Below are 19,646 nucleotides of genomic sequence, written 5' to 3'. Positions count from 1 at the left end.
AGCAGAGAGAAAGTCTTCCGTTTGCAGTTCAAAAATATCTGCATATCTAACGGAGTGAAAATATATAATTTTTTTCTCATGTGAAAAATTTAACAAGGACTACTATTTTTGAAATGTGGCAACATCAGATGTTAACGTTAGTTAAGTCGATAAAGTTTGATATCTGAATGGTAAACGTGACAAGTTATTTTTTAATACACGAAGAATCACTCAAATATTTCACATTTGGTTCATCGATCATCAATCAATCACATTTCTCAATGGGTTTTTTTATTGTTATTTTCCCATATACTCTTCAATAGCAGTAGCAATTCCATTGTTGCCGTTTTTTGTAAACTGGTAAAACATCCCAGGAATATTTATTGATCATCAAGGATGATATAATATGGAGTTTACTGTTTTCCATATTCAGAGACATTTTCAGGATTCTTTTGCTGCATAATTGCATAATCTCCTTTGTCCTAATCGCTGTAAATAATAAGGAAAGTTTCTTACTTTGGTATCAGTTTCTGTGGAGGAGGAAGTTATAGAAACAGTAGGAGAATATATCATTTTCATCCATTTTACATTAAAAAAATGGTGAAAGCCTTGAATTATCTATGTCTGTCTGTCCATGAACACAACTCTTCCGTTATCAAAACAGATAGAATGGCAAATAAGGTGTTGAATTACACCTTATAACCCAAATATCGTAACTTTGCACTTCCGATTCGGAAGTTGCAACCGGAAATACTGTTTTAAAGTCGCCGAAATAGTACAAGCGATATACTATCCGACGCGCCTTAGCAAGATGAGAACAAATATATACTTCCGATTTTTATATCATTTCCGGTTAAAAAGTTATATGTATCCGGAAGTTTGGCAAAGATAAAATACACGAGAAGTTCAAATATCGACTTTCGGTTCTACTTCCGGTCATGTTGGGTGAAAACCTAGGACTTACCAAGTCCCTGTTCTTGTTTAATTGGGCCATCCTATAAAGTTACGCAAAGATAAGCAACACGCGGAAATAGACAAAATTATAATCTTGACATGGGCTCAAGGTAAAGGTTTGAGGACGTAATACAACGCACTGACTCTTAAAAGTGGCCTTGGATACGACATGTTGCCAAACAAGGTTGTGGAGTCAATGAATGCTTAATATGTGTACTTAAAAATTCTCTAATCAGCGCGATGCTTACTTTTTCTCTCAAACTGAAAACTATTAGAAGTAATAAAATTAAATAATAAAAAAAGACTAAAATACTAAGTTTTCAATCTAATAGCACATAAAACAACACCAAAAAATGTTGTTCCACATCCTACCAGAATGAAAATAATGGGAACCTTTTCTGGTAACACCTCCGAGGCTTCTACAATTTGAAAGATATAACGGATGCTGAGACTAAGGAAGATGAGGGAATTTTACAATTTATAATTCACGTCCCATCTGCTCAGCGCGGTAAAGTTCCAACGAGAATGGTTACCTTCGTACTGCAATCAGAGTAAACATGCAAATCAAAAATGAATAACCATTTTCAATTTCGTTGCAACACGAAACTACAGCCGCATCATTATTCCAGTTCAATCAGAGAGTGCAGCAAGCACCTCTACCGGTTTCGAAACTTATTAGTCTGGTATGTTTTCTATATGTTTTCAGTCTGGTAGGATGTGGAACAACATTTGTTGGTGTTGTTTTATGTGCTATTATATTGAAAACTTAGTCTTTTGCTAGCAGTTGCCGCTAGGGCATCCCTGCCATTTCGTTCTTTGCAATCCGTGACTGTACACCGGGGTTTGTCCTAGTTTGGTCAGAAAGAGCAGCATATGTGTCTCCTGGTGAGAGACTAATAAGTTTTGAAACCGGTAGAGGTGCTTGCTGCACTCTCTGATTGAACTAGAATAATGATGCGGCTGTAGTTTCGTGTTGCAACGAAATTGAAAATGATTATTCATTTTTAATAAAATTGTATGACTAGTCTGTCTGGCTTCTCTAAAGGAGCATGTAATAATTTGTGTATAATTGCCAATTTTGAAAAAATGTTTTGAGTTATACCACTATTGCAGCAAGACCTTTTTTCAATAAATAGACTAACTAAAGATTATAAAAACTGTAGTAACAAAAAAAATTACAAAATCCAAATTAAACTTTATAAAAAATAAGATAGGAAACTCTAGTGGCCCTCGCAAAGTGTCACTAGAGAAACCCAAATATTTCTGCAACACTAACCCAACTCAAAATGTGCCACTGTTGATGACAAGAACGTGCCCTGATCCTATCGGGCGTTGGACGCAAGCTGAGTGGTGTCAGTAATGATTCCATGACATCTCGTAACGCGACAGTTCGTAACCGGACAATTGGTATCGGACAATTCGTAACAGCGGCAGTTCGTAACGGCGACAGTTCGTAACTATACAAATTCGTAACGTCCAAATTGAATTATTCTGTTTATTTTTGTTAACGTGGAAACTAACTGTTATTAATGATAATAAATGAAATAATGTTTATCAATTTAACGAATCAGTATCAGAATAATCATTTTTCAAAATTATAATCTTTTCTTTACAAAATGTTTACTTAGAAAGTTGGGAATGTCTAAAGACGGTTGTCGGCTTAAAGATTTCACGAATTACTTCATTATTCCTTTGTCTACGTGTGTGCAAATTTAAGGAAAAATAAGAGGGATAAACTTTTAAAAATATTGTTAAAAGTTAAAAGTCACAGCGATGTTACGTAACAATTTTACGTTATTTCTACGTAACCTTTTAACGTCACAAAAACGTCACTTTTAGGAGAATTTTCGGTATAAATGATATTTATAAATAGGACTTAAAATTATTGTGTAAATAAAACCACATACATGATGCTGACACATTTATTAAATATTTGAAATAAACATTTAGGTATTATATATTTGACTTTTATGTGAGAGAAAGAGACAAAATTATTAATAGCTACTTTATATTACAATACATAAACGTACCCTTGAAGTAATCTTCATTCGTAAACTGCATGCACACTTTCATATAAGGACTAGTAGGTCTGGATCCGGCTTATGAAAAAAAAGTTGATTAATAGCAAGCTGAAAATTTGTTAATAGCTTAAGGGTGTCTAGTCGGAAAAACTTTGATATATGGGAACACTGGAACAGGGGCAGTTTTAATTGTGGAACAGGTTAAAAATTTGGAACGGTCACACCACGAAAACGGCACATTTATTTTGTCCGACAGAACAGACTTAAACTCTCCGAACAGAGATTAAACTCTCATGCAAAAATCAGACTGCTATTTATCACCTGTCATAATTCCTGTCATTTGACATATTCTACATGGTCCACTCATTAAAACGCCCATTTGGTGATAAATAGCAGTCTGATTTTTGCATGAGAGTTTAATCTCTGTTCGAAGAGTTTAAGTCTGTTCTGTCGGACAAAATACATGTGCCGTTTTCGTGGTCTGACCGTTCCAAATTTTTAACCTGTTCCACAATTAAAACTTCCCTTGTTCCAGTGTTCCCATATATCAAAGTTTGTCCGACTAGACACCCTTAAGCTATTAACAAATTTTCAGCTTGCTATTAATCAACTTTTTTTTTCATACGCGGGATCCAGACCTAAGGCTGCTTCCCCATTTTTAGAAGATATTTCCATACATTTCGTTTTTCAAGTAAACTGTCATTGAATAGAATTCTATTTTGTTTATCCTATTTATGGAAAGAATGAAACGATAAATTACTATTAGGTACGCTTTATCCAGAGATATGTCAACAATAGGTCTAGCTAGTCATGTGCCACTCAATGCATCGGGGTGTAACGCCGATATCAAGTACGGTGGTCTAGCTATCTTTGTCTGTCGTGCGAGTGTGAGCGTATCTACCAAGAGGTGGGAGTAATAGGGCTTTTCATTCACAGTCATTTGTTTCGAGCTTCTGTCATGTGTCACATAATATTAATATATCTACGTCATACGTTATTGATATAACCAATGATACAAACCAAAGACGTATGCCGTAGATATATTAATATTATGTGACACATGACAGAAGCTCGAAACAAATAACAATCGATGAAAAGCCCTATGGAACGACAGTTACACAGAGGCGGCAGCCATCATATGCTAGAGAGAGAAAGTTAAGCGCCGGTAGAGAGAGATAGATAGACCACCGACCCGAACTGCTCCGCGTTACGTTATTTTTCGGACTGGCCTAATCTATTCTGTTATTATATCTATGGCTTTATCCAAGAATCACATTGAGGCACACAACAATAATAATTCGATTTTTTTGACATAACTCCATAAAAACTATTTTAATCACGGAAATGTAAGGTTAGGTATTGTATTAATGAAAGGTTCGAAATAAATACGCGATGGCTCTGCAATTTCAAACGAGATCTTATACGTGTCTATACATACCAAAAAGCCACGTGTTAGAGACGAATAAATTCATACGCATTAAAACCTACCAAAGAGCCCCGTTTCAGAAACGAATAAATTCATACGTATAATATACGTATTAAAATTTCGTATCAGTAACGTCATTTTTTGATAGATGTTACGTAACAATACAAAAAAACGTAAATTTAACGTTAATGTAACGTTACCTTGCTAGCTGGGACGTATTTTTTAAGTTGTGCCACTATTGCGGCCGTCTTGCTACAGTGAAAAACTTACCCAAGAAAAACCAATGCATCCTATTCCCGCTGATAACATATCGCCAAGAATCGAAGGATACGAGTTTCCACTGGGAAAGTAAGCGTGGAACCTGGGATGCTGCCAATGCGTAACGCCGGGCATTATTTTTGACTCCACGTCCTCCATGATCTTATCCCAATCTTCTGGATTGTCTGGGGCGTTAGTAGGGAGAAGTTTTCGTAGATAGCCTGGCTCTATATTTGGAGTCACTCGCCGACTGTCTATGTTTTCCATGTAATTGCAAATGTAGTCCACCATGTTTTTGCCGACATGTCTGAATTCGTCGGTATCCATTCTAAAAAAATAGATGTCGGCAATATGAAAAAACATTCACTAAGATTCTGTAGTTATGTATGTAATTCATAATTAGTTTGAACTTGTAAGAACGAGTGATACAGGGGCGTCGGGCGTCATTTGAAATTTTGATTGGGGGGGGGGGCAAGCATTATATAGGTATACAATACATTATAATAACGTGTGATCCAAAATTATTGTCACCATAGGTGGCTCTGAACGACAGAGATAGCTATAGGTACAGTGCATGTCTATTCTTAATTCAGATATACTTTCCAGTTTACATCAACTTTGCAGTGTACGTCAACTTAACAAGAAAAGTAAGGTTATGTAGAGATCTTGTTTGATTTTATTTATTATTGTTACTTATAATTTTGTTAATTCTTTTTATTTTTGATTAAAGTTCTGGTTTTGACTGATTTTTTATGTTTATAATGTTAATCAAAATTAATTGATAAACCAATGAAATAAATTCAGATTCAAACAAGACATACGTAATTTTTTGCACGGATAGCTTTGATCCCAATAATTGTGGATCGCTCGTTACTATAGTAATAAAATTGATGTATTTTTTGTAAATTTCAGTTAGTAAAATGTGTAGGTATATTGAATGTTGTGTGTGTATGCTCACAAGTTGGTCTGGCTAAGAAAAGAAGAAAAGATCCTAAAGATACCACTGGCAGAACCTTTGACAAACGGATAGCAGAACATAAAAGGGTTTTCAACAATAGAAAAACAGATTCTACGTACGCACTTCGCCTTCTATTCTAGATGATAACCTCATAACCATTAGGTCTTTAATGAACAGATTCAAATTCTTCATATGTATTCAAAATAAAGGCCTTAATAGACCAGGGCGCATCTGTAAAAATATTAGTACATTTGGACGTTGAGAGGTGACTCAAATTTTTTTGCAGAAATTGCTTGAAAATAACTCAAATAATAATATTTGAGTTATCCTCCCTCTCAAAAGGTCCGGAACATTGTTTAAATAATCAAAATGTCAAAAATTGAAGGAAAAATTCGATTTTTTTCTTGGTTTTTTGATTATAACTTTAAAAGTATTCATTTTCGAAAAAAGTTGTACTAACATAAAAGTTGCGTAATTAAATTTCCTACAACATACAATTAGTTAAAAATTTAGAAGATAGTCACCCTTGTTGCAAAATAGCAATAATTGTGAAAAAAAACATACAAAAACAAGTATTTGCATTTTACGTTTTTCAACCATTAATGCTACACGTAGAACCTTCATGATATATTAAAACAATAGGGCTTTTCATCGATTGTCATTTGTTTCGAGCTTCTGTCATGTGCCACATAATATTAATATATCTACGCCATACGTCTTTGGTTTGTATCATTAAAATATACCAATAACGTATGACGTAGATATATTAATATTATGTGACACATGACAGAAGCTCGAAACAAATGACTGTGAATGAAAAGCCCTATACTGTAAATTTCATTATGATCGGTTCAATAGATTTTGCAAAATAAATTTTGCAATCCAGCTTTCGTAAAAAAAATTCATTTTTTCAAAATGTTACAGGACTGAAAATAAAGCAGATAGCAAGTTGAAATTTTTTTTGCGTATATAAGTGTACTGTACCTTTCATTTGCAATTTTGCAAAATTAAAATCGATTAACACCACGGCATCAGGAATTTTTTTAATTAAACATTAATTATTGGTGCTACGCGCAGGACAGAGAATAGTTTGCTCTGATTGGGCATTCCAATCACCTTTGATAATGATTGGTACATTTTAATTTTTATTACATTTCGATATAAATAAATAAATTTGTTTATTGCAAAATAAAAACACATACTCTATCCATTGAAATAACAGTTTTATTAGCAAAAACTTTCTTTGTTCATATATTTTAACTTAAATAATAAAATTTTATTATTTTTAAACATATGCAATTGTTTAAACAATATTTCACAAACAATAATAAAATTAGTTTGATTTTTGTGGAATTAAAATATTAAAATACAACAAAATATAGAGTAAGAAAATAATATATTAGATAAAGATTGGAAGAAATTTTGGTGGAAATCAACTTGTGTGAATCGAACACCGCTGTCCTGCGCGTAGCACCAAAAATTATTGTTTATTTCAAAAAATTTCTGACGCCGTGGTAATTAATCGATTTTAATTTTGAATTGCAAATGAAAGGTACAGTACACTTCTATAAGCAAAAAAAAATTTCAACTTGTTATCTGCTTTATTTTTAGTCCTGTAACATTTTGAAAAAATGAATTTTTTTTGCGAAAGCTGGATTGCAAAATTTATTTTGCAAAATCTATTGAATCGATCTTAATGAAATTTACAGTATTGTTTTACTGTATCATAATGTTTTTCTGGGTGAAATATGGAGGTCCTAAGTGTAGCATAAATGGTTGAAAAACGTAAAATGCGAATACTTGTTTTTGTATGGTTTTTTCGCAATTATTGCTATTTTGCCACTAGGGTGACTATTTTTTTAATTTTTAACCAATTCTATATTGTAGGAAACTTAATTACGCAACTTTTATGTTAGTACAACTTTTATCGGAAATGAATACTTTTAAAGTTATAACCAAAAAACGAAGAAAAAAATCGAATTATTGCTTCAATTTTTGACATTTTGATTTTTTAAACAATGTTCCGGACCTTTTTGAGAGGGAGGATAACTCAAATATTATTATTTGATTTATTTTTAAGCAATTTCTGCAAAAAAATTTGAGTCACCTCTCAACGTCCATCTCAAAACAGATGCGCCCTGGACTATAAGCTATCTTTACTAGAATCTATGGAAAAAAATAAATTAAAAATACAGATATAATTCTGAATGACCAACTTAAGACAAACAGCTCCCCACTACTCAACCTATTCAGTTAGAGACTTTAAGGCTCATCCTCGAAAAGTGTAGATGTAAATTTCATCTTCTTCTTCAGGTGCCATCTCCGCTACGGAGGTTGGCAATCATCATAGCTATTTTAATTTTTGAGGCAGTAGCTCTAAATAGTTGTTTTGAGCTGCATCCAAACCATTTTCGCAGGTTCTTCAGACATGAAATTCGTCTTCTTCCGATGCTTCCTCTGCCATATATCTTTCCTTGCATTAGGAGTCGCAGGATGACATACTTCTCGCCCCGCATCACATATCCGAGATACTGTAGTTTTCTTTTTTTTAAATTGTAAGTTCAACTTCCTTCTCTTTACCTATTCTTCTTAGTACTTCGTTGTTCGTAACTCTATCTACCCAGGAAACCCTCATAATTCTTCTATAGGTCCACGTTTCAGGCGTTAAGTCGTCTCATTGTCTCTACATTTACCGTCCATGATTCCACTCCATAGTATAGTACACTGTATACGTAACATTTTGTTAGGCGTACTTTAAGAGCTAATGTTAAATCTTTACTACATAATACCTTTTTCATTTTCATAAAATTAGAACGTGCTTCTTCGATTCTGACTTTGATTTCTGCAGTGTAGTCATTATTTTCTGTTATAAGTGTTCCTAGGTAAGTGTACTTTTTACTCTTTCGATCTGCTGGCCCTCTACTGTAAAGATTTCGTTAGTATTATGGTTGTTTTTACTAATTTTCATAAACTTCGTCTTTTTGATATTGAGAGAGAGTCCGTACTCCCTACTACACCTTACTATTTTACTCATGAGTCTTTGCAGGTCTTGTAAACTATCGGCTATTATTACTGTATCATCTGCATATCTGATGTTGTTAACTAAGACTCCATTTACTCTTATGCCGACTATTTATCTTCCAGAGTTTCTCGCATTACCTCTTCAGAATAAGCGTTAAATAATAGAGGTGATAGTATGCAGCCTTGTCGGACTCCTCTCTTTATTTCCATTTCTTCAGATGTTTCTTTTTCAATTCTTACTATTGCTCGCTGATTGTAATAGAGGTGTGTTATTAGTCTTAAATCTCTTTCATCTAGGTTTTTAGTTTTCAGAATTTCCATGAGTCGATCATGTTTTACTTTATTAAAGCTTTACTGTAGTCTATAAAACAGAAGTAAAGAGGACGGTTAACATCCAAACATCTCTGTGTCAGCACGTTGAAAGAGAATAATGCCTCTCTGGTACCCATACCATTGCGGAACCCATATTGAGTGTGAGTGTCACTAATATCCAGCTCCAGTTTAGAGTGTATTCTGGCGTGGATAATTTTCAGCAGAATTTTCAAGGTACAGTAGAGCGTCGATAATCCGAACTAATTGGTACAGGGGTAGTTCGGATTATCAAATTGTTCGGATTATCGAACATATGTTCAGGATACCTACAAAGCTCATAAACATAGTACATATGTACATACGTTTTAGTTACAAGGAATCAAACACCTGCGTAATAAACAAATATATTGTATGTATTTCTGCATAAACAAAACAAAAATCCGTGGTCATATTTTGCCCATATTGTCATATTAAAGCCAAAAATTCGGTCCGCGATCATATTTTTTAATTTTATATTTTTTTGTGTTCGGATTAGCGAATGTTTGGATTACCAGGGTTCGGATTATCGACGCTCTACTGTATGTGACAATAAGCTTATGGTTCGGTAGTCACTGCATTCTTTGTCATTCACTTTCTTTGGCAAACACACAAATGCTGATGTCAACATTTCTCTAGGGATTTGTCTAAATTTCATGGGCTATCTCTATTTCAAAAATATCTTTCTGTACGAAAACAAAATCTATTCATGAAATAATAGTATTTACGTCATTCAAATGCAGACACATAGTAAAATAAATCACTTGAAAAAGGCATTCTGCCGAAACAGCTGTAGTGACATTCAGGTATAATAAATATTGTGGAAGTATTGAAAACCAAAGTGTTCAGTGTTTTATTGTTATATTTTTATCTCTCTTTAACATTAACCCATTCAACATTATGAAAGACATGTATGAGGGAGTATCAACTAGTATTAATACAGGTGTGGGAGAGACTGATACATTTCATATAAACTCTCCTTTTTCAAATGCCCTTTTGTAGATATAAACAACAAATCGCAAGCAAAATTATTTATAATAAAAACAAAAATTGCCTTCCTTTTTTATATTTTCGTTGCATTTGAATAACAAAATTCTATCTGCCTCAGGTGCCATTTTTAGTTATGACTGTTTAAAGTTTTTATGTTACGTATATATTTTACTGTTATCGCAATGTAAAATAAAAAAATATATATATTTTTATTAACCGTAAAAGGTTACTTCAATAGTTAATACAAAGGAGTTCTGATTTGAGAAATGATTTAAACTTATTTAATAAAGGTTTATCTTCCACATATACATTTGTTTAACAATTATTATACAGGGTGTCCAGAAACTCTACCGACAAACGAAGACAGGAGATTCCTCAGATAATTTTACGACAATTTAACCCAATTCATCTAGTCCGAAAATGCTTCCTAAAGAAGCTAGAGCTATTTGAAGATGACATCTGGTAATTAGTTTTTCTTAAATATCTCCAGAGAGCTTCTATTTAGAAGAACGAAAATTGGTACTCATATTTATCTGTCAGGGATAAATCGATTCCATTAATTGCAAATTTCTAGTACCGGTCATAGGCGTCCGTTTTGGGTAGGGCAACAGCTATATTATCGCACAACTTTTTTGTTTTCAATTTTTAGGCATTTTTGAGTCTGGATTATTAAAATGTAAGATATTATAGTACTAAAAAGTACTCTTACTTTAAGTCGATAGGGTACACCGTTTTCTAAAAAAATCGATTTGAGAATTTTTCGTTGTTTGAATATCAAAAAAAAATTCATTAAAAAAACTATTTAGAAAAACGAAAATTGGTACATTTATTTATATTTCAGAGATGAATCGATTTTATTAATTGTGAATTTCTAGTACGGTAGGTCAACGGTTATTTTATCGCATACCTTTTTGTCTTTAATTTTTAAGAATTTTTGACTAGATTATTAAATTATGAGGTACTCGTATTCTACTACTAAAAGTTACTCTTGCTTGAAGTTGGTAAAATACACGGTTTTTTTTTTAAAACATTTTTCAAATTCAGGAAACGAAAAATTTTCAAAACGATTTTTCTAGAAAACGGTGTGTCCTACCGACTTAAAGCAAGAGTACCTTTTAGTACTAAAATACCTCACAATTTAATAATCCAAAGTGAAAAATGCTTAAGATTTAAAGACAAAAAAGTTATGCGATAAAATAACCGTTGCCCCAAAACGGACGCCTATGACTGGTACTAGAAATTCACCATGGATGGAATCGATTTATCTCTGGAAGATAAATATGTGTACCAATTTTCGTTTTTCTAACTAAAAGCGTTCTGGAGGTATTTAAGAAAAACTAATTACAAGACGCCATCTTCAAAGAGCTCTAGCTCCCTTAGGAAGCATTTTCGGACTAGGTGAATTTGGTTAAGTTGTCTTAAAATTATCTGAGGAATATCCTGTATTCGTTTGTCGGTAGAGATTCTGGACACCCTGAATAATAAAACAACTTCAAGTTATTTGATAAAGTCTTATTGTTAACTTATAAACACTTTTAGTTCTTGCAGATAGGACCTTGTGTACTTAGTTGACTGTTTTTTATTCCAGTTAGAACCTTGTTAACTTATCAACATATAAAATTCTCTCAGATAGAACCTTGTAACTTACATATTTCAGCCACCTGTTAATAAATGTCGGTGCTAGTATCATATTAAGGTGAAAAACATAAAATAGAACCAAGTTAGAGTTGGTGCAAAGCCTCGTGAACCTTGAAAATGCGTATACCTCGTCCAATTTACTTACCGTTGCACGTCATCCGCGTCATAGCCTGTGACACGATACCAACACGAAATATTTAGGCTGTGGGTGTGTTCTTTTCTAATTTCAAAATGATTCTAAAGGGGAACACACCTACCGCCTAGATATTTCGTGTTGGTATCGTGTCACAGGCTATGGCGCGGATGACGTGCAACCGTAAGTAAATTGGACGAGGTATATGTATAACCGAAATAAAATGAAGCCTAAAAACATACGACTATTTTATTTGCTGCGAATTGCACGACAGGGTCCCATCTGCACCCTGATATTTTCAGTAATGTCGGATTCAATCGTTTCGTTCGTATATTGACGTTGACGTCACCAAATGAATGAATTAGGTTCACGTGATTTTGTAACAGCAATACATAAAAATCTTAATTTAGACAAAAATTTCAGATAGAACCTTGTTATTCTGACGCAACGATTGGTGTTTCGACTCTTATCTGTAAAAAAGACTTCTAATCACTAAGAGCAGTCAAATCTGCAACAAAAATACTGAGGCACTATTCAATCAGATCATTTAATAATAATTAAAAAGTATAAAATATCTTAAAACCTCTTCTCTTTAACACAAACTTGACGTGGCTAGCTTGAGATTTAATTGTCTACGTCATTAAACGTTGATTGCCAAAAGAGCCATAAAAGGCTCTTTTAAAACAAAATTAATGATTCGAAAATATTCAGTGTAAAAGAAATCTTCCAAAGGACTTTTATGTAGGAATGGAGATAACTAAAAGGTATTATAATAATTTGGTACATTAAGAAACTATGTGGAATTTTACTATTTGATATTTCATTGCGTTGAAAAAGATAAAGAATTTCATATCACTTAAACAATTTATTTATTTATTCATAAATCTCAACAAGCCTTGAAGGCCTAGGGCTGAAAATTTTAATTTTCCGTTACAGTTACTATATTTACATTTATCATTTATATGTATAAAATGCATTGAATATTTCTATAGTCTTTCCATACATTTCTTTATTTAAGCATTCTGATTTCCGCCATATGCATTCGATGTTCACTTTTTTTTTTAACTGACCAGCATTCAGTTCCGTACATCATGGCTGGTCTTATATTTGTTTTATATAATTTTTCCTTCAGATTTATTGGAATTTTTCTTTTACACAGCACACAACTCGCTTCCTTCCACTTCATTCATACAAAAATAATTATATTGCATGCATCTCCATCTCTTCCTCTTCTTTGTCACTCCACTCATCCAACTAAGCATTCTCATTTCCGCCACATGCATTCGTTGTTCCTCTTTCTTCTTCACTGCCCAACATTCAGTTCCGTACATCATAGCCGGTCTTATGGCTGTTTTGTAGAATTTTCCCTTCAGCTTCATTGGAATTTTTCTGTCACACAACACACCACTCGCTTCTTTCCACTTCATCCATCCAGCCCAAATCTACTGCATGCATCTCCATCTATTTCTCCATTACTCTGTAATACCGATCCCAGGTACTTAAAACTATTGCTTTATACAATCAGTTCACCATCCAAAGATACCATTTTATTTGTAGTAACTCCATCTTTAAATGAACATTCCAAATACTCCGTTTTTGTCCTACTAAGTTTTAAACCTTTTTCCTCCAGAGCTTGCCTCCACTGTTCCAGTTTTTGTTCTCAGTCTCTTTCACTATTTCCTACTAACACGACATCATTATCGGCATACATTAAGCACCATGGAATGTTACCCTGTAGTTTCGCTGTTATCTGGTCCAAAACTAATGAGAATAAATACGGACTAAGCACAGAGCCTTGGTACAATCCTACTTTCACATGAAATTTATCAGTCTCTCCCACACCTGTCCTAACACTAGTCGTTACTCCCTCATACATATCCCTCACAATCTTTACATATTCACCAGGGACTCCTTTCTTATTGAGTGCCCACCACAGAATCTCTCGAGGAACTCTATCATATGCTTTCTCAATATCAATGAATACCATATGAGCGTTTGTTTCTTTACTCCTGTATTTTTCCATCAACTGCCTTATAATGAAAATTGCATCTGTTGTTGATCCGCCCTGCATAAAGCCAAATTGATTCTCGGATATTTCGGTCTCTTCACGTATCCGTCTATCAATTACTCTTTCCCATATTTTCATGGTGTGGCTAAGCAGTTTTATAGCTCTTTAGTTTGTACATTGTTGTATATCTCCCTTGTTTTGTAAACAGGTACCAGTATACTGCTTCTCCATTCGTCTGGCATTTGTCCAACTTCCATAATTCTATTAAATAGACCTGCTAGCCACCTTGTTCCTGTCTCTCCCAATGCTCTCCATACTTCCCCAGGAATATCATCTGGTCCTACCGCTTTTCCTTTCTTTATTTTTTGAAGCGCTTGAGCCACTTCCTCGTTTGTTATTTTGGTGAACATTGCTGCTACTGTCTCCGTTGATTCTACAGGCTGTCTGTTCATTTAATAAGCTGTCTAAGTACTTTCTCCATCTCTTTTTGACATCCCTTTCGTGAACTAGTATTTTATTATTTTCATCTCGACTACATCTAATCTGATTAAAATCTTTTGCTTTCTTTGCTCTCTGTTGGCTATTTTATTATGTACCTCCATCTATTTCTCCATTACTCTGTAATGCCGATCCTAGGCACTTAAAACTATTACTTTTCACAATCACTTCACAATCGAAAGATATCATTTGATTTGTAGTAATTTCATCTTTAAATGAACATTCCAAATACCCTGTTTTTGTCTTATTAAGTTTTTGCTCAAAAGCTTGTTCTCACTGTTCCAATTTTTGTCCTAAATCGACTTCACTAACTACATCATCAGCATGTATTAAGCACAAGGTAATGTTACCTTATAGTTTTGCTATTATCCGATCCAAAACTATCGAGAATAAAATAAGGACTAAGCACCGAATCTTGATGCAATCCTACTTTGACATGAAATTGATCAGTCACTCCCACACCTGCCCTAAAAGTTGTTACTCTGTAATAATAAGTGTTGTCTATTTGAAAATGCAATTGCTTAGGCCTTAGGCAGTTATACACCCACACATCGCGTTATACTCGCAAGGCAGATTTTACCCCTTTTGTAAATCTGCTTATTAAAAACTCTTTTTTTAATCAACCACCGTTCAGATAGTACCCAAAATTCACATTTTAAATAATAAACTTCCGCAAATAAAATTTCTATTTTCGTGACTCCCATAAATTGTAACTGTAGTATAATAGTAAATCCTTTCTTGTTAATTAGTTACAATAATAGGTCTGGATCCTGCGTATGAAAAAAAATTGATTAATAGCAAGCTGAAAATTTGTTAATAGCTTAAGGGTGTCTAGTCGGATAAACTTTGATGTATGGTAACACTGGAACAGGGGCAGTTTTAATTGTGGAACAGTTTAAAAATTTGGAACGGTCAGACCACGAAAACGGCACATTTATTTTGTCCGACAGAATAGATTTAAACTCTCCGAACAGAGATTAAACTCTCATGCAAAAATCAGACTTCTCTTTATCACCTGTCATAATTCCTGTCATTTGACATATTCTACATGTTCCACTCATTAAAACGCCCATTTGGTGATAAATAGCAGTCTGATTTTTGCATGAGAATTTAATCTCTGTTCGGAGAGTTTAAGTCTGTTCTGTCGGACAAAATACATGTGCCGTTTTCGTGGTCTGACCGTTCCAAATTTTTAACCTGTTCTACAATTAAAACTTCCCCTGTTCCAATGTTCCCATATATCAAAGTTTGTCCGACTAGACGCCCCTAAGCTATTAACAAATTTTCAGCTTGCTATTAATCAACTTTTTTTTCATACGCGGGATCCAGACCTATAAAGATTTGTTCGATTATTATTTTGCATCTGGTGCTTTGATTTGATAGCAGTTTCCCAATCATAATATACTTCATTCCATCTTTTGTTTGTGAGATTAGAACAAAATGCGCACAGTATTAATTTGTAAAAAAGTTGTGTGTACTTTTTCGATCTCGATTTTATATTTATGGTAGGGGAGCAATATATGCTAAATTTGCAGTCACTCGAGCGTTATGGGAAACTATTGGGTTGTAATTATTAGGTCCTAAAAAAGTTAAGTTAAATTTTCCAGCTTAGTGGAGACTTTCCACTTTTTAATTAAATTTTCCATTTCCAACAATCGTTTTTCTGATTACAGCGCCATCTATCCATAATTCGAAAAAATGTTTCGAATAAAAGTTGCTTATTTTTACGTAAAGAATCCAAATCTGCAATAAAAATTAAGGGGTCCCATTTAAGATTTTAAAGTAACCCCCACCCCACCTCCGTGCGGTGTCGTGTTTGGTACTATTCGATAGATTTTTCAAAAACATTTTGAAAGTGTATTTTGCAGTTTTTCGATCTGATGTTCATTTTGCGAAATATCGCGGGGTTTGTATTTAAAATTTTATACTTACCCCCCACATATCTCCGTTAGGGGTCATGTTTAGTACCATTCAATATACTCTGGACTAATTAGCAAAATACAAGGAAAAGTTATTTACCAGCAATTTTATTGCTGGAATCGAATCTTATGATTGTATATATTAATAATATAGGTATGCAAAGTCCGCAAATAGTGTGCTACTTTTATTATAAACAAAATGGCGCCCGAAAATCGTGTTTTTTTCAATTTTTGCTCTACAACTCCAAAGATTTTAACTTTAGACCAAAAACACCCAAATAAAAATTCACCATAATTAAATTTTGCATAGAGAAGTGTTTTTCCCGATTTACTTCGACGAAAATTTTCCCCCGAAAATGCGGGTTTTTCCAACATTATCTTTAATTTTCAACTAAAATTTTGGATAAGTAATTGTTTATAAATAATTAAATAACTTGGTAATATAAAATCTCTTTTCGTATAGATTATAATTCCAGAAGCCGATAGAAATTGAATGAACAGTTTAGCAACAATTAAATTGTTAATTACAGATTTACGATCGCTAGAATAACCACAATAATTATAATACATAAGAACAACTATGATTTTTGTATAAAAAGACACTGTACCGATCGAATGTACTTTACAGAATTGAAATTGGACTATTTAAGCGGCCTCAGGAATATTTTAAAATTATAAACAATTTTTTGGCTTAAAAACAAATAGAATATCTCGGGAAATATTAAATTAAATTAAGTCGTGAAAACCGTACTGAAAAAAAGCGGCAGGACACTTCTTTTAAAAGAAAAAAAGTTTAATTGTGATGAGTGGTTCCTGAGATACAACTGGTCAAAGTTCACCGAAATTTACGGCAAAGATATAAACAATAGGATCATAATTTTCGAACCATCACCTTTTTACTTTTGTCCTCTTTCTCCACACCAATTTTCAAATCTTTAAAATACTCATTACATATATTATTATAATAAAAACTATCGATATTACTAGTGAAAATTGCCAAAAATAGCAAAATTCCAATCAAAAATTTGGTTGGAGAAAAGGTAAACTCAAAGTTCAAAATCGGTATACGTTAAAAAAATGCATTTACTCTGCTTCCCATGTAGCAATTTTCTTCATTCTTTTTTTGTTCCCAAGTAACTCGAGTAGAGCCATCTAACTAACGCATTATTAAATGTCAAACTTGCTTTTGTTTTGTTATAATATATTAATTTATTTATAACAAAAGAAAACTACATATTTTTTCCAGTTGTAGACTTTTTTTAGATAAACTTACTACAAGTGTACTTTTCAACGTTAAAAACAAAAATATTTTCATTTGAAAGCTGTATAATTATTTAAACAATCTTGATTTAAACAAATTAAAAAATTTTGTTAAAATAAATAAATTAATTTATTATAACAAAACAAAAGCAACTTTGACATTTAATAATGCATTAGTTAGATGGCTCTTCTCGAGTTACTTGGGAACAAAAAAAGTATGAAGAAAATTGCTCCATGGGAAGCCTAAGAAAATGCATTTTTTTAACGTATACCGACTTTGAACTTTGAGATTACATTTTCTCAAACCTAATTTTTGATTGGAATTTTGTAATTTTTGGCAATTTTCACTCGTAATATCGATAGTTTTTATTATAATAATATATGTATTAGTATTTTAAAGATATTAAAATTGGTGTGGAGAAAGAGGACAACAATAAAAAGGTGATGTTTCAAAAATTATGATCCTATTGTTTATATCTTTGCTGTAAATGCCGGTCAACTTTGACCGGTTGTATCTCAGGAACCACTCATCACAATTAAACGTTTTTTCTTCTAAAAGAAGCTTCCTGCCGTCTTTTTTTTCAACACCGTTTTCATGATTTAATTTAATGTAATATTTCCCAAGATATTCTATTTGTTTATAAGCCAAAAAATTGTTTATAATTTTAAAATATTTCTAAGGCCGCTTAAATAATCCAATTTCAATTCTGTAAAGTACATTAGATAGGTAGAGTATTTTTTTATACAAAAATCATAGTTATTCTTATGTAATATAATTATTGTGGTTATTATAGCGACCGAAAATTTTTAATTAACAATTCACTTGTTGCTAAGCTGTTCATTCAATTTCCATTGGCTTCTAGAATTATAATCTATACGAGAAGAGCTTTTATATTGGCAAGTTACTTAATTATTGATAAACAATTACTTATCTAAAATTTTAGTTGAAAATTAAAGATTTTGTTGGAAAAACCCGCATTTTCCGGGGAAAATTTTCGTCAAAGTAAATCGGGAAAAAACGTCTCTATGCAGAATTTAATTACGGTGAATTTTTATTTGGGTGTTTTTGGTGTAAAGCTAAAATCTTTGGAGTTATAGAGCAAAAATTGAAAAATACACGATTTTCGGGCGCCATTTTGTTTATAAAAAAAGTAGCACACTATCTGCGGACTTTGCATACCTATATTTTTAATATATACAATCATAATACTCTCAATACTTCAATAATTATGTCATTAAAAGATCACTTTTGTTAGGTCAGTATAATTTAAGATTTGATAATTATCATATTGAAAGGTTCAATACAAGTGCAATGGAAAAACTCTTTTTGTTGAAGGACTAAGAATATTTAACAGTCTACCATCGAGCATAAAAGATTCACCAAATGTCAAAGTCTTCAAAAGTAGGTTAAAAAAATTGTATTTTAAGAATTAGTTGATTTTTCGTTTTTAAGTTATATTTATTTAAATATATGTAAATGTTTATTTGTAATATAATAGCTAAAAAGCTAAATAAATCCTATTATTATTTATAAGATTCGATTCCAGCAATAAAATTGCTGGTAAATAACTTTTCCCAAAAATGGCCTATTCTCCGATAATCTGCCCAGACTACCTAATAGATTTTTGAAAAATATTGAATACGTATTTTTTAGTTTTTCGATCTGAGGTTCATTTCACGAAATATTCGCTTTTTTGTGAAACTTTTGACTCGCCCATTTCCTTACGCCCCGCTCAAATCGCCAAATTTTTGAAATATACACTCTTTTACATGTACTTAACTTACCTTATCTTAATCTGACAATTTCGAGTATTTTTAAGGATATAGATTTTTTTTCGGGCCCCCCTTAACGAACTTCCCTGTGTTAAGAGCCAATATATGGTAGAGGTACATCTACAGGGTACCAGGTTTCTCCCCATATGATAATCTGACGCGCTCGAGTAACTACAAAAATCCCCGCTTTGGCTCCCCTACCATTATATTGATACTACTTCACTCATTTAGATTTTTACGTCCCATACTTTTAACATTCGCAGCAGTTTAATTAAAAATTATACTCTATTTACAGTTTTCTATTAGGCTATATCAAGAGTATAACTATAAACATTAGTTTCTTGGTGTTTTCTGTTTTATTTATCCTAATAGCCACGTTTAAAATTACCTAAAATACCTTTCGGTAATTACTTTACACAATTTATGGAGCAGAAACAAGTGTTATTGCCAAGATATATGACT

General features: G+C 32.7%; 1 protein-coding gene across 3 annotated transcripts in view; it reads right to left on the bottom strand.

Moving 5' to 3' along the window:
* LOC126884135 (aromatic-L-amino-acid decarboxylase) overlaps window positions 1-19,646 on the bottom strand; it is an 80,167-nt gene that overhangs the window by 48,220 nt on the left and 12,301 nt on the right. For all 3 annotated transcript variants that reach the window (XM_050649993.1, XM_050649995.1, XM_050649994.1), the window contains exon 2: window positions 4,651-4,966. In XM_050649993.1, the coding sequence (XP_050505950.1) occupies window positions 4,651-4,965 (315 nt within the window). In that variant the 5' untranslated portion in view covers window position 4,966. The remainder of the gene's footprint in view (window positions 1-4,650; window positions 4,967-19,646) is intronic.

Source organism: Diabrotica virgifera, chromosome 4, assembly GCF_917563875.1.
Source record: "Diabrotica virgifera virgifera chromosome 4, PGI_DIABVI_V3a".
In the NCBI taxonomy this organism is placed as follows: domain Eukaryota; kingdom Metazoa; phylum Arthropoda; class Insecta; order Coleoptera; family Chrysomelidae; genus Diabrotica; species Diabrotica virgifera.
Note: the sequence above shows the minus strand (reverse complement) of the source record. Positions and strands in the feature narration are given on the sequence as shown.